Source organism: Meriones unguiculatus, chromosome 14, assembly GCF_030254825.1.
Source record: "Meriones unguiculatus strain TT.TT164.6M chromosome 14, Bangor_MerUng_6.1, whole genome shotgun sequence".
NCBI classification, from domain to species: domain Eukaryota; kingdom Metazoa; phylum Chordata; class Mammalia; order Rodentia; family Muridae; genus Meriones; species Meriones unguiculatus.
In genome coordinates this window covers 39,148,133-39,174,640 of record NC_083361.1, presented here as the reverse complement: position 1 = coordinate 39,174,640, position 26,508 = coordinate 39,148,133, and the positions used below count along the sequence as shown (strand labels likewise).

General features: G+C 41.1%; 1 protein-coding gene across 3 annotated transcripts in view; it reads right to left on the bottom strand.

Annotated features, from left to right (window-relative positions):
• Nell1 (neural EGFL like 1) overlaps window positions 1–26,508 on the bottom strand; it is a 951,197-nt gene that overhangs the window by 692,721 nt on the left and 231,968 nt on the right. For all 3 annotated transcript variants that reach the window (XM_060367221.1, XM_060367220.1, XM_060367223.1), the window contains exons 6-9: window positions 11,665–11,737; window positions 10,898–10,980; window positions 1,381–1,515; window positions 180–282 (exon numbers count right to left, since the gene is read on the bottom strand). In XM_060367221.1, coding sequence (XP_060223204.1) covers window positions 180–282; window positions 1,381–1,515; window positions 10,898–10,980; window positions 11,665–11,737 — 394 coding nt within the window. The remainder of the gene's footprint in view (window positions 1–179; window positions 283–1,380; window positions 1,516–10,897; window positions 10,981–11,664; window positions 11,738–26,508) is intronic.

The window sequence follows — 26,508 nt, the reverse complement described above, 5'->3', positions numbered from 1 at the left end:
AGGAGTCTGAGTACATTCTCTGCTGCAATGGCAGGGGCTGGACTGTCCAGCCCTTCTTATTCAGCATCATATCAGCTGCCACTGCTTTAATTCATACCTGTTAGTTGGGTCCTGAAACAGAGGAAAATAAATAACTGGAAAAGCACAGAGGATCATTCTGACCCTAGGTGAATACTTACGTCTGCAAACTTTACAGCACTGGCCTGAAATGTGCACAGGAAGCGAGTCTGGGGAACAGTTGAGCGGGGGACAGGACATTCTTCGGCACTCCACAGCACCACTCTGCAAGGGGATAGACAGAAAGGGGGTCTCTGAGGTGGCTGCTGAACAAATCTGTTTCTGAGGAAGCTCATTTCTCTTTTCTAGAACCTCAGGGAGACAGGGCAGTGGGGGGGGGGATTCTCAGGACCCTCCAAAACCACAAATAAAGTATTATCTTCCCTTCGAATAAACCTGTGTCACCTCAATTACTTTTCTGATAAACATCACTGGCTCCATCCAGCCACCCATGTGGACTAAGTAGATTAGGCAGAAAACAAAAAGCCCATTTCTGTGAGAATATAAATAACATCTTTAGTATACCCTGTCAATCACTTTTAAGGTTCTAACAATCCATTTTGTATTTTCCCAGACAAACAATGGCATTCTTCAGATATTTATCAAGTAATTTCAACTGGACAGAGTTTATATACTAATTTAGGGGTGGTGCTCTCGTGATTTTCTGAAACTGGAGGAACCTACAGATGATGGATATCCTGTAAGGCAGGGAGAGGTATCTGTAGTTTTCAGGACTACACCTTGCAAAAAATATAAAACAAACATTGAGAGACTAATTAAACTGCTAAAAGTTTATTGTGTGGGGATAGAGAGGTGGCTCAGCACTTAGGAGTGCATACTGCCCTTTCATGAGATCTGAGTTCAGTTCCCAGGGCCCATGCTGGTCAGATCATAACCACCTGTAACTCTAGCTCCAGAGGAACCAGAAACTTCTGGCTTGTGTGGGAACCTACAGTCACCTGCACTCACTCATACAGAGACACACATGAGTACACATAATTAAAAATAATAAAATTAAATCTTAAACTGTGTGCTCCAGGAGTAAGAAGAAGAGAATAAAGTCCCCATTAAGTCTGGAAATCAAAGGAATCACTGCCTCCCTCCACAACCTGACTCTTAAACTCCAGATAGAAAGTTACCTAAGCACAAAGTTAGATCAAAGAGTATGTGAAGAAAAAGTCGACTTTAATTTCTGGCATTTGGGAATTGCCGGGGTTCCTAAAGGGGAGTGAGTATAACGGAAGTCGCATTATGTGCTAAGTAGCTTAGCCACACTCTAATTGGTGGACCCGTGACTTGAGGAGACTCCAGCCAGGGGCTTACTTGGCACGTGCAGTTCCTGCAGTTGTCACCGTCTACCCAGGAGTCTTGGTCCCTGTAGAGCAGCCCACTCACTTGGCATGTCTTCTCACAGTGGCAATTTTCCAGTTGACCAAGCCTTGTCTCTGCATAATTCAGCTGCAGAAAAGATTTAGTGGGTGTAATTTGTGTAATTCAATTTCACTGTCCCAGCAAAGCTAATAGTAATATGGAGGAGAAAAAAATCCTAACAGAGAGAGGAAAAAAATTGCTGAGTTGTTTCCTGATTCTTAGAAGAATCTGTTTTCTGGTTTTCACACAGGTAAAATCACACTAAATTGAAGACATGTTGTCTCCCGTGGTCTAATGAACATCAAATGAGACATTAAATGGCATCTCTAGTGCCTCATGGGTATCCATGACAGCGTGGGCTTACAGCACAAACCCACACAGATGTGCTGGCAATGAGAGTGTTCTCAGAAACTGATTAGGATGTTTAGGAGAGATCTAATTGGGAAGCCCCGTGCACTCACATCTGTCTACCACCATCCTCTCTGTGCAGTTTGCAAAAGCGAAGGCATAACTTCCTCTTTTGTGAAAATTCTAGGGACTTGCAGCAAGAAAAGAGAGCCAATGGATAGTCCAGTGTCTTCCCAGATCAATGCCCCCCAAACAGAATGCCCAGGAATTCATTTGAACATTCAGAGGAAGTAAGAAAACCTCCGACTGAGATCAGGAGGTTTTGTTTGTTTGCTTGCTTGCTTGTTTGCTTGTTTGTTCGTTTGGGGGAGAGGATCAGAGATGGCTCAGTGTGTAAAGTGCTTGCCAGGCAAGCATAAGGACATGAGTTCCATCCCCAGTCCCCACGTCAAAGATGGTTGCAGCCGTTGTCTGTAACATGGTATAAGGGAGATAAAGACAGATCTTTAAAGTTCATTAGCCAAACTAGCAGCATCAAAGGACTCCTGGTTCAAGGGGCAACCCTATCTCAAATATAAGGTGAAAAGTGGAGGAAGTAAACACTGACATGAGCCTCTGTCCTCAAAATGCACACATACACACACATACACACACACACGCACACACACACACACACTTCTCTGGGATAGCCTTTCATTGCTATTAATCACAGTCTTTTTTTTCTGTTTGAACAGGGGTGTTTTTTTTTTTAATAAATTTATTCATTTTACAGCCACTCCCTATCACAGCCACTCTCTTCTCTCTTCCCGGTCAGTCCCACTTTCTTCCCTCTTTCTCTCCTTCCCTTTTAAAGGGGACACACACACACACCCTTATAAACCCACCCTGGCCCATCAAATCAAAACAGGACTTAGTCCATCCCTTTCTATTGAGGCCAGACAAGGGGAAAGTGATACAAAAGCAGGCAACAACCCATGCTCCCCTTGTTGCTAGGGGACCCACATGAGGACCTAGCTGCCCATCAGTTACATACGTGTCCTGGCCCTAGATACTCTGCTATGCTCACAGACAGGAGACTAGCACAGCTGTTCTCTGAAAGGCTCCACCCAGCAGTGAAATGAAACAGACGCTGAGACCCACAGTCAAACATTAGGCAGTCTGGTAAAGGAGCATGGGGAAAGACAGAAGGTCCTGAAAAGGACAAGAGCCCCTCAAGAAGATCAACAGTGTCAACTAACCTAGGCCCATAGGGGCTTATAAAGACTGATGCACCAACCAAAGAGCATGCATGAACTGGGTCTGGGCCCACAGCACATATATAAATATCTGAGTCTTCATCTACAAATTAAAGGGAATATAAAGCCTAGCCATCCTCACAAAGAATCCCTAAGAATGATTATCTTAGGTGGTGGCACACTCATTATCCTCGGAGAAAAGCCACTTTTTAGTCAGGTTACCACGCCTGAAAAAAAAAAATCCTCTTAATTTGGAAAAAGAAAACTCTCTCCCCTTTCCCTGCTGGGTGGTTTTTCTTTGACCTCATCCTGAACAAGCCTCACCTTCAGACATCTGAGGTCCTCCTGACCTCATCCTGCCCTTGACCCCAACCTGAGCAAATATTACCTTTGGACATCTAAGGTCCTCCTGGTCTTCCTAGGTTGGCTTAAAAGCTCCTCTACCTGTGGCTCCATTTCTTTTTGTTAAATGCTCTTCATCTAGCCTACTCCAGTTTTCCTTTGAAAACATAGGATATCGCCAAAGTGTAGCTCAGTGGTAGAGAAAGCACCTGCCTGGTTTTATCCATGGCACCACATAAACAAGAAAAAAAGATAAATGAAAACCAGAATGTAGCACTTAGGTGTGAGGAGCCCATTGTGACATCCATATTGAAGACAGACTTTGCCTCCCAGACTCCCTACCTCCCTCCCGTCAAGAGTCATCGTGAGAACCAAGGACTATTTCTCTTTTCTTTCTGAACCACAGCGATACCTCAATGTCTTGCATGTGTTCCCCTTATAGACTAGAACTGGCTTTGTATCAGCTGATGACTATTTCTTTTTTATTAAATTTTTATTAAACCATTGATTCACTTTGTATCCCAGCTGTAGCCCCCTCTCTTATTCCCTCCCAATCCCAGACTCCCTCCCTCATCTCCTCCCATGCCCCTCTCCAAGTCCACTGATAGGGGAGGTCCTCCTCCCTTCCATCTGACTCTAGCTTATCAGCTCTCATCAGGACTGGTTGCACTGTCTTCCTCTGTGGCCTGGTAAGGCTGCTCCCAACTCAGGGGGAAGTGATCGAAGAGCCAGCCACTGAGTTCATGAGTTGGTGACTATTTCAAGATAATATCTTAGGCACAATGGTGAGCCTGGAAAACAACTATCACCATTCTTTCTATCAATATTTTTATTGTGAACTGTTTAATATATTTATATAAGAAATTTAAGTAGTTTTCACTGGCATTCCATTCTCTACCTTCATCCCCACCCTCTCTCCCTCTGGAACCCTTCTCAACAAAGACCTTCCTATTTCCATGTCTTCTTTCTGTGTGTGAGCCACTGAGTTTAGCTGTAGCTTCTTACCCAAGCATGGGTGGGAGATTAATTGATGCAAAAGCAACTCATCAGGGGCTACACCACTGAAGAAATGGGTTACATCCCAACAACCGCTACCTCCCAGTCAGTTTTATGCTCTCACTCTATGCCTCCAAACAGCATCACCTTCTGAAAATAAAGCCCATGTATAATTCTTACCTATGAAACGGTCATTTGTGGCCATTTCTTTCTTCCTTTTCCTCTAAGCACTTGTAATTTCTCAGGGGAATGTATCCTTTGTTGCCTCCTATAGGGAGATGACAAACTAGGGAGAAAACAGGGCCCCCAACTACCCACAGTTCCATGTTCACCTTGGAGCTTAGAACTGTCAGACTCACTTTGAACTCCTCACAGGTCCTTCTAAATATGCATGATCTTCCAAAGCACTGCATTTTACTTAAAGCTCCACCCTAATTACAGAGTTTCTAGTTCCCATGGTAATTAAGATCTTTGGGAATTCTTCAGGAAGTACAGATGAAATGCACTTCCAAAGGTCTGCAGAGGTTAAAAAGCCAAACCACAGATAAATAAATCAAAGATAATGAAACAATAGTTCATCACTCCCTGTTAGCCCCGGTAGTTCCTTCATGAGCTATGTTGAGCAAAAACAGAGGGGAGCTAAAGTCACCTGCTCAAGGTGGCTTCAGAGGAGACCTGTGACCTCAACAGGAGGTGTGTGTGTCCTCTGAAAATCTGGAACAACTCCAGTGTCTCTGTGACACCAAGAAATAAAGTCCTCAAGGACCCCATGATATCAAAGGGAGTTCTATCTCCTAAAGCTCTGAGACAGAGGAGCTTATCTGAGGTCAGCCTTTGCAATGACCAGTACCCATCCAACAAAACTGAGCTAAGTCTGTCTGTGAGATGCTAGCCCCCAAAACATTTCACTTTTAATGCAATGCATTTTATTTTCCTGTCTGAACTTTCTTTTGACTTTTAACATGTTTAATTCTTTCTAGCATCATGGAAAAGCCTTAATCTCTATAAATAAGGAGAGTATAACAGACATATAACAAAGGCAAAGGGATATTAAGGTAAAAAAAATCTAATTTTTCAAAGGCATTTAATATGTAATCTTGCCTCCTTTTCGCCTGCTAAATCCTATAACAATAAAGGAGGGGGGGGAAAGAACAGCTCTGAGGGGGAAAAAATTACATTTTCTGCCATTGGTGAAAGCATTCTGAATTTATATAAATTCATTTTCAGAAGCTATTTCTACACAACTGTCTCTCTCTGAGAATGCCTGATATCCCAAATAGATACAGTTTCAAGTCTGCATCTCTGTTGTGTTTACCTTTGTTCTTAACGCTTATCTAAGCAACCACGGACTAAATCATTTATTTCTGGCTCTCTACATTTGAAGACAGACAGCAGAGGAGGACTTTTTCACAGGAAGAGGTCAATGAATGGACCCAAGTACATTAGGCATACAGTAGATTGTCTTTTTGCTTTGAAGTACTATTTGGTGTCTGTCATATGGATGGGAGAAAATATAAATCCTCCACTGTTCTGCCTGCAAGCTTAATTGGAAAAATCATCCTTGAGTTCCTCAAACAAGAAAGGTCTCAAAATTAAATATGTTGTAGCTTGAAATGCCACTCTAAATGGGCCTTGATTTGCCTACACAGATTTAGGAGAGTTAGACAAAAGTAATCAAGAAAGTCCAGCCCTAGGTGCTGGTGAGTTGCTATTACAAGTAAAGCTGCTTGCTGCCAAGCAGGAAGAACTGAGTTCCATCACCACAAAACACATGATGGATGGAAAGAAAGAACTGACTCCTGAAGGTTGTTACTTGACCAACACATATGCATTGTGCCATGTGCATATGTGTATATGCAAACATGAATAAGTAAGCAAATACATGTAATTTTAAAAAGGAATCCTCAGTCATAGAAAATCTAGTAGTTCTGATTAATATCTTAGAACTCAGTGTCACATAACTCCAAAAACTAAACACCAAAAATAGCAACAAATGGGATGAAGTAAAAATGGCCAGTAAGCATATGAGAAAATGTTTACCCTCATTGTGAGAGCTCTCTGACCCGCTCTTCAGTATTTACCCAAAAGACTCCAGATAAACACATTACAGAGATACTTCCATGTCAGTGTTCTCTGCACCACTGTTCACAAAGCTATGCTATAAAAGTAACCATGGTGTCCGACAAGAGAGGAACAGATAAATAAAATGTGCACATACATACAATGGGATTCTTTTCAGCCATAACAAAGAATGAAGTTCTGTTATTTGCAGAAGGTCAAATAGGATGCAACTGGTGATAGTCATATAAGGAAATTATGTGAGTCTCAGAAAGACAGTGTCTTAGTTACTTTTTACTTGCTATGATAAAGACCATAACCAAAAGCAACTTGAGAAGAAAAAGTTTATGTCAGCTTATAGCTTACTGTCTAACATGAGTAGAAGCCAATGTAAACTGAAAGCAGGAACCTGAAGGCAGGAACTGATGCAAAGCCCGTAGTGGATTTCTGCTCACTCACTTCCTCTCATGACTTGCTCAGATTTCTTTTTATATACAACTCTGAGAACTCCACTACAACATAGGTTAGAAAAACCTACATATGAAATATCTTTTCAAGTCCTCTGTGTTCCTGCTGCAGGCAGCACCTGGGAGGTGTTGCCGAGGTTGTGGTGTCTAGCCACCGAGAAAGGTGTGCATTTCCTTAGAGACTGGTGCACCAGTATGAATAGCAACCAATGCTCACTGAATGTGCCTCCTGTATCCTCCACCAAAGCTCATGGGCTGATGTCTGGAATAATTATCTCTAGAGTTGGTGATATGGCAGCTTGAAAAGCCCAATGGCTTGTTCAAGACTAGGAACATCTTCAACAATAACAAAGTGGGGCTCAGGATCAGATTAGTATGCTTCCAAATCCCTGTCCCCATCTCTGCCCTAAGCTCTCTGATGACATTTGTCTTAATCACAGCTGCTGGATAACCTACGCTTAGCTCTACTCACATCCACTAACACTTGTCACACCAGGCTTATTTAACTGAAGATAAACTCTGACTCCAACTTGATGCCATCTAATTCTCTTTGCATCTTGGAACTGTATTTGACTTCCAGTTGGCCTCACATCTCCAGAATCCAAATCCTTCAATCTGCCAAAAGGATAAATGACATTTTATTTCCACCAAGATGGCAGATAGGATGCTCTAAAGGACTTCTCTATTTGAATGAGCTAAAATCCTGTTTTTAACATATAAGTAAAAATCTCAAAAGTCACCATAGAGGCAGCTCAAAAGAAAGATACAGAATGTAAAGCAAAGTAAAAGAAAGGATCCCAGCAAATACCAAAGACAACCTGTGCCCTGAAGTTTTCTGCTGAAAAAAACTGTTCTAGGACAGAGGCCTTATCTTGATGGTAACATGGAGGGAGGGGGGAATATATCAGATAGACAATATAGTCTAAGAATGTGGCCCTTAGGGAAACTCCTGTACAAAGGTAAAGCTATGAAAAGCTACACCCTCAAGTGTGGGCAAATGAAAAAGAAGTGAGCCTTATACACAGCACAGAAAGGGCAAGCCTTGTTCATATTTTACCACTGGCAGGAGGGTAAAAACTTTGTCCTTAAGAAATTCTTTACAAATTCTTCTCACAGACTTCACCTTGCCTGCCCTAGGCTGGGAGAGTGATTCGGTGCAGTCCCGGTGATATAAACAGAAGGATCCTCATCATCTTTGCAGAAGCATACATAATGTCAGCCCAGGGCTCAAAAAACCACCAGTCTCCAAGGAAAACAAGTGGCTCAGTGGCAAAGGGCAAGGTAAAAGGTCTTGTTCCTGTCCCAGACTTCCTTCTCCCTAGGTGGCTGTAAGCTCAGCATTCACTCCCTACAGTGAATATAAGAGAGATATGGCTCCCATGAAGTGGCATCTTTCTCATTCCTTCTCCTTCTTGATTCTCCTCCATCCTCTTGCTATCCACCTCTTAACACCCACTCCTCTCCACTTTTGTATCATTTCCCTTTACAATCCTCTTCTCTCTAGCCACAAACTTTCTAGGATACAGCTAGAATTTCAAGGTCTAAGAATCTTGAGTTCTGGTCCTGGGACTGCCTTCTACTATCTCAGGAAGAGCTAACCTCCCCATCCTGACTCTCAGAGTTTTATCCCCTGTGAAGTATGATAACAAATTAAACTAAGCTCTTAGAATTATTTGGAAAATTAAAGGTATAGCACACATAAAATATACTCATTGGATCAGACATATAGAAACTGCTCAATAAATTTACCTAATGAATGAGTTTCCAGTTTCTCCTACATCAGTGGCTTAAAACCTAAGTTCCATAGGCTAAATCTTGTCTACCACTTATTTTTGTACGACCTGTAAGCCAAGAAAAGTTTTCACAATTTTCAATGCTTATATTTTAGGTTATGTATGAATATTTTTTAATAAAACAAGTATAAACATAGTATCCTAAATTTTGCCTCTTGTCCTGGAAGAGCCCACAATTGGCTAGTTATATGTAAGTGTGTGTGTGTGTGTGTGTGTGTATGTGTGTGTGTGTGTGTTTATGTGTGTGCCCACTTCCTGTTCTAGATCACCACAGACTCAAAACAATGTGGTGAGAATGGAAGGACTCCTTTGCAGAATTACACATCTATCAAATTTGGAAGAAACAGGCTTATACATCCACAAAGTATAAAGGAAACAGATTTAGAAGGTGAATGAAGCCATTTTTAGCTTATAATCTCTCACAATTAAATGTTTTCTGCTTTACAAATGCCCATTTTACATAATAATGTTTGAAGGTTAGAGTTCATTGTGGCTCCTAGACAGTGCACAGCTCAAAAGAGAAAAATAGCATTGCCTACAACAGGGCAGAATGGGAAAGAAAAGAGCATTCTGGGAGCTGTGAATGGAGGACAGCCATCACCTGAGGCTGAGTGGCATGTGTCTTGTTCTAAAAATTTGCTAGCATGCTAAAATATAATTACCAGTATTGAGATCAAGCTGCTGCAGACAATGCGACATAAAAGCTTCTGTGTGCCACAGGCTGAGATGACGAATAACTGCCAGAAATTCAAATTTCCTCCACACACTGAAGGTGAAAGGTTAATGCTTTAGGACTCCAGCCTCAGTCTCCATCTTTCTCTTCACAAAAGTATCCGCTCTCTTTTCCAGACAGATTTGGCTTGGAGCCCTGGGAAGACAGCTTGGTGGCTTATGTGTTTGCCGTGCAAACGTGAGGACCCAACTTTGTATCTCCATTGCCCAGGTAAGGAGGTAGCTATGCTGGCCTGATTGTGTGCGCAGTGGGGATACAGAAACAGGGATTTCTGGGGCTTAATGTCCAACCAATACAGTCGATAAGTGAGCTGCAGCTATAGTGAGACACTCTGTCTCAAAACCTAAGGTGGGAAGTAACTTGGGGAGATAGCAATATTGACTTCTGTCGTTAACACCTATGCATGGGTGCACCCGCCTACAACACAACACACACACACACACACACACACACACAAGTTCGAAGATGTCTTGACCAAAAGTCTAGTCTAAGATAGACAGGTTGTCTCAGCCATGGCATAATCTATGGCTCCCAATCCCTTCCCCACCTCCCCCTACATTGCCACATGCTACAGCTCAGGGCCAGCAGCAGCCAGCCACAGGTGGAATGGGACCAATGTATCATTTTCACTGTTATTAACATTCTTACTTTTGCAGAGTATAATGTCTCTTAGGCCCAACCTAATTCTTCTTTTGCCCTAGGCCAGAAGTCATGTCCAGGACTAATCAAAACCATAACAACAGCAATTTCTGTTTTGTTTTGTTTTGTTCTTTATTTCAGTGCCATTTTCAACAAGGCTTTGGCTTTTCATATGAAGCCATGCTTCATGAATATATATGAAAGGTCCTAATTATTTACATTTGGGGCTCATTTACTCAACATGAACATTTCAGAGGGATTGTTTGGCTCATCACTGTCTCTTTGTACCTAACAAGGTCCCAGGACGTACTCAACGTCTGCAGAATAAATGATGAAAAGCATATTCTCTACAATATAACTGAAAGTAACTGTGCCCCTTGGTTTAACTCAGGACCAATCTAAAAATGAGTCACCTATTAGAAGCTTGGTGTAATGCCTTCCAGTGACAGATATCTGCCCATGATCACTGTTTTACCCTCTTTATTATTGCCAATTATTCTTACATCAAAAATGCATTAGATCACGAGCTGCAGTGACTGTGCCCATACATCATGTCTGATTGTTACAGCTTTCAGAGCCACTGGGCAAATTTTCTCTTTGTTTGCAAGGAACCTCCAGTGATACAGAGTGCTTTCTGCTTCCCAGCACTTCTCAAGAAAACCATTGCCATAGAGCCTAATTGTATCATAGACCTCAATGGTTGTGCTTACAACAGGCAATCCCATTTCAAGCAAGAATACAACATTTTGTGGTAGCACCTTTCACATGCCAAGCTAAAAGTGTTTCCATTAAAACATATCACCCTCAATTCCAGGTGAAACAGAGAGACATAATATCACAGTGAATTTAGACACCTACTTTTGCAGTCATCTTGGCCAAAAGCTCTTGCAAATCCATTATTCCTTGAACCAGGCTCAGGAAATCGCTGCATGTTGGGCAAGCTCAATAAAGAAAAGAGAAAGCGTATGTTGATATTGTGCTCACGTGAGAGAGAGAGAAATTTGAAACAAGAATTATCAGTTATTTAACTACACAATGGGTTCTACTTTCTTGAGGTTAAAACTTGAGGGAAATGACAGAGGATTTCTGCTCCTGATACTATTTCCCTCATTTTTATTAATAATAAAAAAGACAGTGGATTTCTGGTCTTGATACTATTTCCTATAATTTACTAAAAATAAAAAATGAAAAAAAGGAGGCCATTAACTGAAAAGAACATAATATTTTTAAATTGAAACCTTATGTGTATTGTAAAATAAATGAAAAAATAAAAAAATAAGAAGTAACTCACACCCAGGTCAAAAATTTTAAAGAATAACTTTTGATATACGAATTCTACATTAAATACATACTTATATAATTATATTAAATATATCTTTTTGTTCTGCTATATAGAACCCATTGTCTAATCCTTTCTTACCCTCAAATTGTAGTTTTGTAAATAACAAAATATTTTTCCAAGTTTGAAAGACACAGTAATATCTATGGCAGATAATCCTTTCACTATCTTCATCATCTCCAAAGTCAGTCTTACATAATTTGTGCATATTCTTCCAGATGTTTTAGTTTGACACTAGGAACAAGTCACATAACATTAAATTCAGAAGTGCCTAAGTGCCACTTACTGCGATTTAGGTTGGGACACTGTGTGATGAACCCATTCGGCATGAAGATGATCTTGCCATCTTGAATGATTCCCTAACAAAGAAGACATAAGTAGCAATCAAGATGACAGTTGCTGGTGGCCATGAGCAGCCCACATTCATGCAGGCCAGATGGTGTTTAGCAAGACTAGTTTGCCCAGAAGGCAAGTCATCCATGGTCAGCACCATCCCAAATCACCCCTGTCCAAAAGCCCTTCGCTCATTCATTTTGAGAAGGTCATAGTTAATTCCGTCTGGTAGATATCAGTGAGAACAATAGCACAGGTGCATTAGGAAGCATCTGTATTCATAAACTATGAAACTTAAAAAGCCACTGTTGAATAAAAACACTTTGACACCCTAATCATTCTGGGACACTGAGTAATTCTGACTTATAAGCCATTTTTAATAAGAACAAACATAATAAAGATTTCTCATGTTTGCATATGTATGTGTACAGTGTTTGCACATATGTGTATGCCATCTGCATGAGTGTGAGCACAAGTGCGAGAGTGTATATGCATGTGTGTGTGGCCTATGAATGCAGAGGTCAGGGATTGATGTCAGGCATCTTCTTCAGTCTGCACATATTGAGGCGGGGTTCCTCACTTGAACGCAGAGCCCACCGGCTATTCTAGCTAGCCAACTGGCTCTGGGGATCCTGTCTCCACCTTTTATGTGCTGGGATGACAGGTGGGTTTCCACACCCATCTAGCATTTACTGGTGCTTGGGATCTAAACTCCAGTCCTCAGGCTTGTACAGCAAGTACATTATCTACGGAGCCATACTCCCAGTTCCAATAAAGACATTTATTGATTCATTTAGTTAAGAAAATAAGACTGCATACCAAGGAAAAACAAGCAACAATTTTCTTTCCTCAAATAATTGAACAACACTGAGTCTTTGCTGTGCCTGACCAACATCTCTGAGAAGAAAGTCTGCTTTAATACTACAGTTTAGCCTGGAAAAAAAGACCAAGTTTAAACCACTCATCAGGGACTGATCTCTCAATGAAAACATCGGCTTGGCTTTGGGATCTTTTCAAGTTAAATTTACAATTCAGTTTTCAGAGGTTCTTTTTCTTTAGATCTAATGGAAGAGATAGAAGAGAACAGGTGGTAGATGCAGACTCTGCTTCAGAATATTTAGCTTCATCTATAAATAAAATATAGGTTTAATATAGTGTGTAAGTCTTTGGAGAGACTAACATTAACATTTATGTGTATGCCTTCCAAACAAAGCAATCAGCATGTGCTGCTCTCTGCTTCTTATTTCAAGATAAATTTTAATTGGAAATATTAACAGAAATAACAGGATCAGGGCACATAGACAGCAGAACTGTACACATTTCTTAACCTCATTTTCTTTGGGCAAGAAGCAGTACTTATGATCATGAGGGGCGATGGCTTCACCCAGGGAAAGGAACCTGCCGCTGACTTCCACTATTAATTCATAATCTCATGCAGTGATTAATGAAACGTGAATCAGCTTCTTTCATGTACAAAGATGCTCCATCTTTCAGAGCCAAACAATTGCTTCAAAAGGCAGGGCAATTTTCAAACACACTGGAACTTAAAAAAAAAAATCTATGCTTATATGTCAAGGGAAGCCAAGTTCAAGGTATTGACTCTGTCCTACTGTGTAGACGGCACAAGAATGGGACAACTTTCTCTGAGCATCAATCATCTGGAAGGGAAATGCTAGGATCCAAAAGTTAGCAATCTCTCTAACACAAGACTTGGGTCAATTTAACAGGCATCTGAATCTATACTGTCACCAATGAGACCTCTCATTTTTTTTAAATTGACTTTACATTTATGTACATGGCATGGGTAAAGAAATATGCTTATACAGGCAAAACTATAGATTTCTGTTAAAGAACAGACCACTCTAGAAAATTAAATGTCACGCTAGAAAACATATGTCTATAAGAAACGTGAACAGGACTTTGTGGGGGAGGAAGAAAGAGTCTAAGAAAAAAAAAAGACAATTGTTGAATGTCCTCTTGTATGCAGAACCTCTGTGTGTGTGAGAGAGAGATACAATGGCATAAGAAAGCTATATTTGTGAGGAAGAAGTAAAACTATGGGAGAGAAGAGAGGGTAAAGGGTCAATGGAGAAAGATAGGTATAAACATGAACAAAACAGCATGCATATGTAAAATACCACAAAGAAGTCTGTATTGTATACATTTGCTAAAAGCTGTAGAATATTATATATAATAGTAATTTAATATACTTTAAAACACAAAGCAAAAAAATATATTTTTAAATTATTTTTTAAAAAGAAATACCTATGTGATCAGATAGATTCTAGATAGACTTAGAATAATCAACCACCCTGTTTTTCCCAAGATGTAAAGGTTTTGTGTATCAAGGATATCTTATTGCTAAAACCAAGAGACAACCAGGCAAATCAAAAGTACTGGTCAACCATGGTGATACAGAAGTGTGCAGAAGACACACTTCCAGGAGAGGCTCAGGCCCATCCATTCCTGTCAGAAGAGGTTGCATCACTCATGGGGAAGGTCCTCAGAAATGTATTTTATATAAATGAACTTTCCCCCACAAAGTGGAAAATCTCCCTGAAAAAAAAATGCAACATCTATTAGCCTAATAACACTCTAAGGCATAATAGCTCTCCTTGGCCTTTTTTGAAGTGATCCTACTCATTTTAGATAAAACATAAGTTACAAATTACTACCTCCTATGCTTCATTGTTTCTGTCTTTTCAGTTTTGATCTCTGATTGTGTGTGTGTGTGTGTGTGTGTGTGTGACAGATCATTAGGTGAAGGTCAATGACGTTGTCTTGAACAAAACCTGAAATAAGAACTGACAGCTTTCCAATGCTCATTAACGCTAAAACCCAAAGCACTTGGTATTTTTTTCTGAGAAAAAGTCATAGGGGTCAGCCTACACATGGGCATGAAAACTTGTTCTTGCCACATAAATCAAGATGTTAACTTGATGCAGAATGGATACAAATCGATGCTGGGCTAAAAGAAAGCTGGAGGTAAGGCGGCAATGCCAACTGCAACTCACAAAATGGTAGATGCATACTCGTGTTAGAGCCACAGAATGTGGATGTAGATGTGCAGAAGTGTGAGTGTGAATGTGCAGATGTGCAAGTGTACCACACATGAGCCTACATGTGTGTAACTAATAAAAATATGGGTATAAATGTGCATGTGCCCCACCAAAGTATGGGTATAAACACTCATTTAACCCACAGAAGTGTGAGTGTAAGTGAGCATGTGCCCCCACAGAAGTGTGAGTATAATGTGTGTATGACTGACAGAAATCTGGGTGTAAATGTGCATACTTGGGATGCAAGGAATGTTGACATCCCACCTCTTCCCCAAAATAAGGACCAGAAGTTCTTGCATTGACTCACCATGTTGATCATGCAATGCTTAGATGCTGATGACATAGGACTGCACTATCTTACCTTGCATTTTGTTACTGTAATAAAACATTCTGACAAAAAACTTGAGGGAGTAAAGGATTGTTTTTCTTAAATGGCCATCGTCAAGGGAGTCAAAGCAGAAACCAGGGGCAAAAACCAAAGCACAGAAAGGAAAGCTGCTTCCCTAACTTGCTCAGTATATTCTCTCTCTCTCTCTCTCTCTCTCTCTCTCTCTCTCTCTCTCTCTCTCTCCCTCCCTCTCTCTCTCTTTCTCTCTCTCTCTCGGTTTGTTGAGACAGGGTTTCTTAACATAGCTCTGGCTGTCCTTGAGCTCACTCTGTAGACCAGGCTAGCCTTGAACTCAGCGATCCACCTACCTCTGACTCCCCAGTGCTGGAATTAAAGGCATGAGCCACCATCACCCATTTATGTAGTTTGTTTTTTAATGTAGGAGTGCTCTGTCTCCATGTACACCTACATGGCAGAAGAGCGCATCAAATCTCTTTTATGAGATTTCATGAACCACTATTTGGTTGCTGGGAATTGAACTCAGGACCTCTGGAAGAGTAGCCTGTGCTCTTATCCACTGAGCCATCTCACCAAACCCTCAGTCTGCTTTCTCATAAAACCCAGGCCCACCTGTTAAGGGGTAGTACTACCCACAATGGGCTGGACCTTTTTACATTGATTAGTGAGGAAAAAAAAAAATACTTCTCACAATCTGGTGTAGATAACTGAAGTGAGACTCCATCTTCCCAGGTAACTCCAGTTTTTATCAAGTCAGGAAAACTAACCAGGACAATTGACTCCTTGTGAACTTTACATACAAGCACACCACTATGAGACTGCAACATTTTCTTTCATAAGCGTCCTTAAGATTTCATACAACTATCACAGTAAAAAAACTCAATCCAGCTTCAAAAGCCCCACAGACATTAAAATTTTCATCAGTTTAAAAGTTCAAAAACTCTTAGTTGTGTTTTTTTTTTAAGGACAAAGACTCTTAGTTGTGGGTTCTGGTAAAATAAAAAGTTGAATAGTTTCTTCCAAAATTGAAGAACTGGGTCATAAAAAACAAGCATTCTTAAGCAAAACCAAACTCCAGCAGTATAGCTCCAAATCCTGTATCTCAATGTCTAACCTCTGAAACTTGCTCACAATCTTCTGGGCTGCAAAGGGCTTTGGTAGCTCAAGTTCTCCAGTTCTTCCACAGCTTCCACAGCTTGTCTCTTAGGATAGCTCGCCTTCATACCTATACTGCCCCATGGTCATGTCCCCAGCAACATGCTGGTGTCTTCTCTGTAAGTCAAACTGTGACTTCACCAATGGTCTTTCCTATTCTCTCATAGTGACAAGCCTCAACCAATCTTGGGGTCCACACTGAAACTGAAGCCTTCACAGATGCCTGTCTTCAGGGAAATTCCAATGCTGTCACAAAGTACCAAGGTTCAGCTGCTCTTGATGACCCCTTCAATCCCATAGCTTTCCTGACACCAAAATCATCAAGTTTGGCTGCCAGCTTGAGATGTATATATAGTCTCCAAATTCTGTGTACTGACCTTGAAAAGATACTAAAGAATTCTTAGAAAATTTCTACTCAGTGATGTTCATCTCTTGATAATCACATCTAATTTTTTTTAGTCCCAGTTAATCAGCATCTATTGTACCAATAAAGCAAAGGTTTCACTTCCAAAGGTACCTTATTTTCTTACAAAATTGATTATGATTATAATTTTAAAACAGTCATTTTAAATATATTTTACTTAAAATGTAATTACATCATTTCCCCCACTTTGTTAATCCCAAAGTGAGAAGAAATACCATTGACCCAAATCATCAAAGCCAACTAATTAATTAAAACAACTAATTAATTAAAGCAAATGGTTTTTTTTGTCTTTTTTTTTGTTTTTTATGTACATGCCCTGCCTCCAAATAAAATAAGATTCAAGAGGTCAGCCTTGAATGTGAAGAATACAAGGTTTTTACAGCTTAGGAGTATGAAGTTCTGATTGGAAAACCTGGCATGTAAAATAGGCAGGGTTACAGCTTAGGGGTATGAAGTTCTGATTGGAAAACCTGGCATGTAAAATAGGCAGGGTTACAAGAACAGAAGATAACCATAGCAAGTTAGTCATAACAACCTTCTGAAACAAAGACATGATGGCAAGGTAGTCATAACAAAGCAGTCATAACAATGGGTAGTCAAAGTAGTTATAACACCTTTTGAAACAAAGGCAGTATTGCACAATGATTATGGTAACTTGTTGAAACGAAGATGTAGTTGCCATTTCCTGGAACAGACAATACAGAATCATTTGTAGTTAAGGTTTAATGGTGGACATAGCCCAATCCTTGAGAAACAGAGGTTTAATCATAAACAAGAATAAACCTAGTTTCTCTTTATTATAAGATGGCTTTTAAGCCTAATATGGAAACAGGCTGGTTCATCACCTTTCCTTTCCTCCCTCCAATCTCTGCTATGTCCCCTACTTGCCTTCTCAATTTGGTGACCTCTTTTTCTTAAGCCAAACTTAACACACAAATAGCCCTGGTAGCATCTATGAGGGTGTCTCAAACATCTCTCTGAAATTTTTTACAAGCCAGTCCTCCATTATCTGCATTTATTTCAGCATTTTTATCTATCAAGCTTCCATAGAACAGACTATTAAGCTTGAGTGCTCAATACATTTTTCTAGCCTGAAGCTTCAAGGTCCTTCCACAGTTCTCCCCCAAACCAACATGATCAGGTCCACCACAGCAATAACCTACTCTGTGATACCAATTTCTGTCCTAGTTTGCTTTCTGTTACAGTGATAAAGCACAGACCACAAAGAATTTGGAAAGAAAAAGGGTTATTTGGGTTATAGGTTACAGTCTATCTTCAAGAGAAGCCAAGGCAGGAACTGAAACAAAGACCATGGAGAAATACTGTTGCCTGGGCTTGCTCAGCTACCTTTTCTGTACACCTGTTTAGGTCTAGTACCACCCACAGTGGGCTGGACCCCTCTGACATTAGTTATTGCTTAAGAAAATGTCCCACAGAGATGCCCATGGGCCAATTAGCTGGAGGCAATTCTTCAATTGATATTCCCTCTTCCCAGGTGACAGAAACTAACTAGCACAGTGACAGGATAAGTATTTTCCATGTTAAAAATAAATAAAATTTTCACCCTCTTCTGATGTCTTTCCCATTTACCTTTCTGAATGAGGATTGAGCATTTTACCCCCGGACCTCCTTCTTGCTTAGCTTCTTTAGGTGTATAGACTTTAGCACACCTAAATTATATGTCTATAATACATCTTATATTACATGCCTAATGTCCACTTATAAGTGGATATTACCATGTGTATATGCCATGTGTATATACTTTGTGTGTCTTTCTGCTTCTGGGATACCTCACTCAGGATGAACATTTTTAGCTCCCACCATTTGTCTGCAAATTTCATGATTTCCTTTTTTAATTGCTGAGTAATATTCTATTGTAGGGTAGGGTCAGATGGAAGAGGAGGAGGACCTCTCCTATCAGTGAACTGGGGAAGGGGCATGGAGGAGAAGAAGGAGGGAGAGCAGGATTGGGAAGGAATGAGGAAGGGGGCTACAGCTGGGATACAAAGGGAATAAATTGTAATAAATAAAAATTAAAATAAATAAATAAATTGAAATTCACCTTTATAAATATGGAGATAAGCTTAAAAAACTCTCTCTCAACCTTATTTCTCCTCACAAAGATTCATCTGTGAGATCTTCAAACACAAAAAGGAGTCTTCCATGTTGCAATTCCTCTTAAAAAGAGATAAGAGGTAAAAAGGAGAATTCCTCTCATTCCTCCTCATTTATCTGTAAATGCATTCAAGCTCATCTGAAATTGCAGTGTAGTGGGCCTGTGTCTAATACAGCACAATGTTTATTTCAGCAGCATTCTGGCCTCTTAGCTCGCCTCAGTTGCCCTCACTACCTATATTTTGTCCTGGCAGACTGTCTCAAATTTCAACTTCCTTAATGCTGAAGTACCTTGAGTATCCACTAAACATTCTCAGTCCCAGACAAACCTGCTGGACTCCACTTCAGTGGGCTTGGAATGAATGCAGGAATCCGCATTTTCAAGGGCTACTCTAGATGATCCTGAGGAATGGTCAAAAGACCAACCCTAAATTAGCTTGGTCTGCTGTCAATTGTTTTCTTTCAGAGAAAGGAGGTTTATTTGCTAGAAATTCACTGTTGGGGGTAGCATCTAACTCTACATATGAGCAGTTCACCTACTTGGTACAGAATGGAAACTGGTGGGATTGGTAGATACATAAACCAACAACAAGACCAAGGGCCATATCCCAGCATCCTCTCTTTTTCCTGAGTCTCTGAATTTGCATTATCATCATACTACATATTCCAAGAGCACCCAATTCCTGAAGCATGTTGGTTGCACAGTATTGGACCATGTTTTTCAGAGAGGCTTAGATCATATTCCTTTTTAACCTAAATCCACATATCAGAATTCTTAAGCCCTGGGAAGTGAACAACCAGGAATGTTTGGGGAAAATGTCTGCAGTGGTTTTGCCTCTCACAATGAGTAGTGAGCTGAGGCCAAATAGCCTGCTCACTTTACCTGTAAGAAATTGAAGACTTTTATACTTTTAGTAGCTTTCTTACTAGGCACCTGCATCCAAAACCAAACAGTAGAGGTCTTCTAACCCCAAGCCAGCACTGGGGTGCCACAGGATGCCAAAGCTTAAAATGCATAACCTAGGGGACAGTTGAATTACTATGGGAGACACTGCTGCAAAGAGCTCCTCTTACTAAAATGGGGACAGCTTATCTTCATTGCCCAGTGTCTATCAAGTCATTTGCATTTGATGCCAACCTTTTGCTGAAGCAGTTTTAAACACTGAAAAGAAGAGCTGCTTCTGGGCAGCCTGCTTTCACCCGTACTCCACCATCACATTTCCATTACTAATTTGCTCTTTGTGGGTGAAGCTAAACCTCAGGGGTTCCGAAACCAGAGTGAATTCCTAAAGCCCACATCAGTGTTAGTGCTTGCCTTTAGTAAGGATGTACGGCAGAGAAAGAATGTTGTTCTCTTCCTTTCCACCTGTTGCCAACTCTACCTCCTGCACACGTCTCACCATGAAACTGAAAAATAAATTTCCACCAATAAGTGATACATTTTGGGTTTTTAATGTTTGTGAATAATAACTCCCATTATTTCCAGCATTTTCTTTCTTGTTTACTAAGAAAAACAGAAAGATGTAATAGAAAAAAAATCAGAAAATGATGCCATTAAGACCCTCTTACATACGGGATAACTGAGATTGGCAAACCCTCTTAGACACTCAGAACTCAACATCAATGAAAGATGCTTTAAGGCCAAACAAATGCTAATTCATTTTTAACGCATTTATTTCCCCGGCAGATCTCTGTTTACATTGAAGAAACTGGGTTTTTTGTATGCTAAAAACACTGAAACAAATTGCTTTGAAAGAGAAAGGAAAAGCGGGTGGGAGCATTTCCTACCAGGCATGTAAATATATGGATTAAGATGTGTTCTGTTTATAAACTGGCAGGGATCCAAGCTTTGACAACAGGATCATGGAAAGTAAGAGCTGGCGAGCAGCATTTTCAAGATGCAACCCATTGCCTATCTCTGCCCTGAAGACAGTGAATAAAATATCCCAGCTTGCACAAAAGCCAAGAAAGACACTTGTCGACTTTCATTATGATCCATAAAAACTGTCAGCTCATTAGCATATCATTAGCTGCCCTGCTGTTTCCAAAGTCTTAATGCAGAGAAATATTAATCTATAAACGTATACACTTTCCAGTGCTGCGAGTCCAGCTTTCCGCATGAAAGGGAAAATAGGAATTAAGAATGGGAGGAATCCAATATAGCTTCTTCTGCTTTGTTCCTGTAAACATATGTTTACCATCTGCAGGATTATGGCAGTGGCTGAGGAGAGAGAACAACAGCTGCCCTACGAAGGGGGGAAGCTGTAATCAATTTTACTTTGCGTGACAGCTCGGCTGTTTAAAGGGGTGAGAGATGACCAGGTAAGAGAAAGCTAACAAGCATGAAGCCCTGGGTGAAATTCCCAACACCATATAAAAACAGACTCGGTAGAATATGTGCAGAATTTGAGGTTACAGGTGGGAGGAGGAGAAGGTCAATGTCATCCATCCTGGAGTATATGAAACCCCTGGTGGGACTTAAACAAAATAAAGGGGAAAAAGAAAAACTTTCAGGAGAGAAAGAAACCAACCACAACCTATGTAAAATGCTTTGGGTGGGAATCCTCCTGGAGACAAATGCTGTTTAAAGTTATCAGAAAACTTACTACCTCATCTATCTTTTTACCCTCACTCCCCTTAGATTTCTTGAGAAAAGGTAGCCCTGGCTGGCCTCAGGTTCTGCACAGCAAACTGAGCATGACCTTGAACTTCTGGTCCTCCTGCATCCAACTCTCAAGCACTGGAATTACAGGTGTGAGCCACTAATCCAGGTTTATGCAGCAGTGGAGATTGAATGCAAGAATCTATGTACATGAAGCAAGCGCCCTACCTGCTAAGCTATAGCCCCAGTCCCTATAATCACCTGAAGCATCCCAAACTCACTGCAGTTCATCTAGGTTTAGTCATTATTTTTTATACTCTGAAATGAGAGCACAAACAGCTAGAATATATAACAGGGGAAATGAGTAGGTGGCCAACCATCCCAGTAATAAAAACCTGTGACAACCACATCTCTCCATACTGGATAGTTATTTCCTCAGAAAGCCATTGTTCTAAAGTACAGAAATCCCCAGATTGTGTCTACGTTTCCCAGGGGACTCATCAGCGGTGTAGAGGCTTGTGTGGCCCAAAGTCCTTGCCTCCATTCTGTGCTCCTTAATCTGATGGCTCTTATCACAATGTGAGGATGCAGCAGGGTTTGGAATATGACACACTATTGATGTTTCTTTGCCTAGGAAGTGACACATTAATATTTTAAAATAGAGAATGATGTTATTTTAGCCTGAAACACATCATAGGCGTTTAACTCCAGAGCAATAAAGTAGGTGTGTGTCTTGGGCCCAGGAGGCAGCATCTGAAGAATGAATGTACGAAGCCCCAAGATGTCTGACTCTTAAGACGTGGGTGACACCTCTTCAGGCAGAGTTCCACAGCACTGAGCTAATCAAGAAGTAATTTCTATGATGAGACACTGACATATTCCCTGTATCCAAGTGATCAAACCTCACCAATGGATGGCCAGGAGCACTGTCTGATGCCCAAAATTCTAAGGAAGACATGAAATTTGAAATCCCTGTGAGTACCCCTTGAATACTTTTCATACGACTACTGGAAGGCAAGGAGAACCATTCTGTTCTCCAGGAAAATGGGCTGTGTGGAGCAGGCAGCTCCTTTCCTCGCTCCACCTCCAAGAAACAACTGTTCTCCACCCCTTGAAATCCAGAATAAAACCCTATGTCTCAACACATGTATGGCACATGGAACAGTCAGCTGAGATGCCTCTCCAATCAGGAATGAAGCAAGTGTGCATTCCCCCGTGAAGTCTGTAATAAATACCTGTTGGATGGATGATCAGTCTGTAAGGAAAAACAACAACAAAAAAACAAAACAAACAAACAAACAGAAAACCTGGCCTTAAATCTCATTTCCATCGCTTATGGGCTGTGTGGGGTCGGCAGATCACTTAACCTCAAGTCCCATTGCCTTACCTGTACAATGGAGATAATAATCACTATCTCATTAGGAATCCCTGAATGTGAGGTAAAATTAGCTTAGGTAATGATGAAGAGCAAAAGTCTGGAGCCTCAAAAGCATTAAGTCGTTGGTTCTTTCATCCACATCCCACAACCTGCCTCTGCAGCAAAACAACTGTTCAGGCTCAGAACTGTTCACATCCTTCCCATCTCTTTTCTGTGTCCTAAATCCTCTCCATGCCCTCTCTCTGTCCTTCTGTTTCCTCTCTGTCTTCTCCATGACTTTTCTGTATCCTCTTTGTATCTTCTCTGTGTTTTCTCTATGTGCTCTGCAAGTCCTCTCCATGCATGTAAGCTCTGATGGCGGAGATCTCTCATGCCTAAGAGAGTCATACACTCCAAGGCTATGATAGATGGTACTGACTGTTGTCTCAGTCATATCCTCATATCTAAAATAGACTACATAAATGTGTATTAATTCTACAGTGTGATGTGAAGCACAGTATAAAGTGCATAGAGAGACAGGATGGGCTGTGTGTGTGAGGCAGCCCCTTACATGCCAGGCACCTTGGATGCATTTGCATATTCAATCTGCATTACCTCTACAACAGACTTACCACTTTACAAGTAAGATGTCTGTAATGGGAAATCTTGAATGTCACCCTGACTGCATCTAGACTCAATGAAAACCCAAGATGTTGGGCACTCCTGTTAGGGATTTTCTAAATCAATTTATCTGAAGCAGAACAAACCATCCTAACTCTGAATGGCACCTTCTGGTGGTAGCTCAGATGAAAGGACGTGGAGGAAAAAATTTCTTATAGCCTGCTTGCATTCACTCTCACAGGCAAGCCCATCTGTTCTATTGTTGTGCCATTCTGTCACCCACTATTAGCACCGTTGTATTCAGGACTGTAATGTAGACTGAAGACCTGCAGCACTCCAGGATCAGTCCTCCAGGCCTTCTGTGACAGACTGAAACTGAGACATCCAGCCTCAAGGACTGAGAAGCCACCAGATTTTTTTTGCCTCTCCAGTGTGAAATAAAAGTTGTCAAATGATCCAGACTACATGCTATGAGCCAATTTAATAAATCCCTGCTTATGCATATTTATTCTATAAGCACTGTACCTCTTGAGAACTCTAGAGAATCCACTTTCTTGACCCAGAATTGTCTTTTGGGTTTTTCGAGATAGGGTGTCTCTGTGTAGCCTTGGCTGTCCTAGACTGACTTTGTAGAACACGCTGGCCTGGAACTCACAGCAATCTGCCTGCCTCTGCCTCTCTGCATGCTGGGATTAAAGGTATGCACCACCACACCTAGTTGATTAATCCACTTTCTAATTTCCTAATCCCTGTACTCACTAATTTTTAAAGACTAGAGAAAGTCCCTAACTTTCCACAGTTTAACTTATAATTTTTCAAATTCGCAACATTGTGAAAGCAATTCATATTCAATAGAAACTGTACTTCAAATTTTTAATTTTGGTCTTTTTCTGAGCTATGGGTATATGGTAAACCAATGCCAAAATTGTCATAATTAAAAGAGACTCCTTCTATCAAACTGTAATGAAAAGAGAGTCAGGGCAAAGCATGGATGGGAGATGTGCATACTGCCTAGTAAGAAAAACTACCACAAAGGACTCACCCAAAAATAAATCCTGTAGTGAGACTTCTGGAGTGTTGGATTCTTTAAAAACAGGGGATTATAAGAATGTGTTCACAAGGACCAAATATATCCAGGCACAGGGGTGTTTTCTGAGAGTGATTCTCCAACCTAGGACCATGTTTGGATATAACCTAGAACCCCTGCTCAGACTTAGCCTATGGCAGCTCAGTATCCAAGTGGGTACCCTAGTAAGGAGAACAGGGACTGTCTCTGACATGAACTCAATGGCTGGCTCTTTGACACTCCCCCCAAAGGAGGAGCAGACTTGCTAGGCCACAGAGGAGGACACTACAGCCAGTCCTGATAAGACCTGATAAGCGAGGGTCAGATGGAAGGGGAGGAGGACCTCATCAGAGGGTGCATAAATGCTAGAGCCCTAACAGGTGTTGTGAATGGTTGTTGGTCATTCTGGAGGGGAGGCTGATTGCACTTTGTTAGTAGTTGTGCTTGAAGAAGAAACAAGAAGAAATTAGATGTAGATCTCTCTCTCTCTCTCTCTCTCTTTCTCTCTCTCTCTCTCTCTCTCTCTCTTCTCCCCTCCCCTTCTTCCCTCCTCTCTTTCTTTCTCTCTTATCTAATGATAGAGGATGAAAATGGAGGGATACTGCCATGGAGGGCCTCTAAAAGGCTCTGCCCCGCAGACTATCAAAGCAGATGCTGAGACTTATGGCCAACTGTTGGGCAGAGTGCATGGAATCTTATGTAAGAAGTGGGAAATAGTAAGATATGGAGAGGACAGGAACTCCACAAGGAGAGCAACAGAACCAGAAATTTGAACACAGGGGTCTTCCCAGAGACTCATACTCCAACCAAGTACCATGCATGGAGATAACCTAGAACCCCTGCACAGATGTAGCCCATGACAGTTTAGTTTCCAAGTGGGTTACATAGTAATGGGAAGAGGGACTGCCTCTGACATAATCTGATTGGCCAGCTCTTTGATCACCTCCCCCTAAGGGGGAAGCAACCTTACCAGGCCATAGAAGATGACAATGCAGCCACTCCTGATGAGATCTGATAGGCTAAGATCAGAAGGAAGGAGAGGGGGACCTCCCCTATCAGTGGACTTGGGGAGGGGCATGCTTGAAAAAGAGGGTGGGAGGGTGGAATCGGGAGCGGAGGAGAGAGGGGCTTATGGGGGGATACAAAGTGAATAAAGTATAAAAAGAAAAGATCTGACTCCAAGGCAGAAGACAGGAAGCAGAGTGATAGAGGACAACACTAACTACCTTCCTCTGGCTTCCACATGTGCTGAGGCACAGGCACATGGGCACACACCTACGTACATAAACACACATTCACACACATGTGCATACAGAACTAAGCAAAAGAGTATAAATCCATTCGTCACAAAAGCAAGTACAAGTTCAGCAGCTCTGAGAAGGCAAGTCCAGTACTCAAACTCAGATGTGACCTGCCATGGCAGCAATACTCTTTCACCTGGCTGCCATTATATGTCTGTCTAATATACTGGTCCCCAAATGATGTCTCAGGAAATCAGAATCACAAATCATCATCTCTCGGTAATGTGCCGGAGGTGCAAAGTGTCAGGTTCTATTTCAAGACTACTGAGTATGACTTTGGAAATGCAGCCAAGTTAACTAATTTGCCATTTTAGCTATTTTAGATGCACAGTTCCAAGGCACCAAGTTCATTCACAATGTCGTGTGACTTATCACTCCAAATAAAGGTTTTGTAAACTTCCTCATTATCACCTGGACCTAGCACCTGTAACCTCTGATGTTTCTAACTCAATAGTTTTGTTTATTCATGAAATTGCATATAAGTGGTGTAGTGGTTAATGTCACTTGTCAGTCTGATAAAATGAGGGATCATCTGAGATGTCTGTCATCAGGATCATCAGGGTATGTCTATGGGAGATATGCCCCACTGTGGGTGGCCCCATTCCCTGTTTTGGTCCTGGAGAAATGAGCTAAGCACACACGTTTCACTCTCTGTTTTCTGGCTGTGTACTCTGTTAGCAGCAGTTTCAGATCATCCATAGCCTTGACTGCCCAAGAGTTATAGAGTATGCCCCTGAACTGTGAGTCAAAA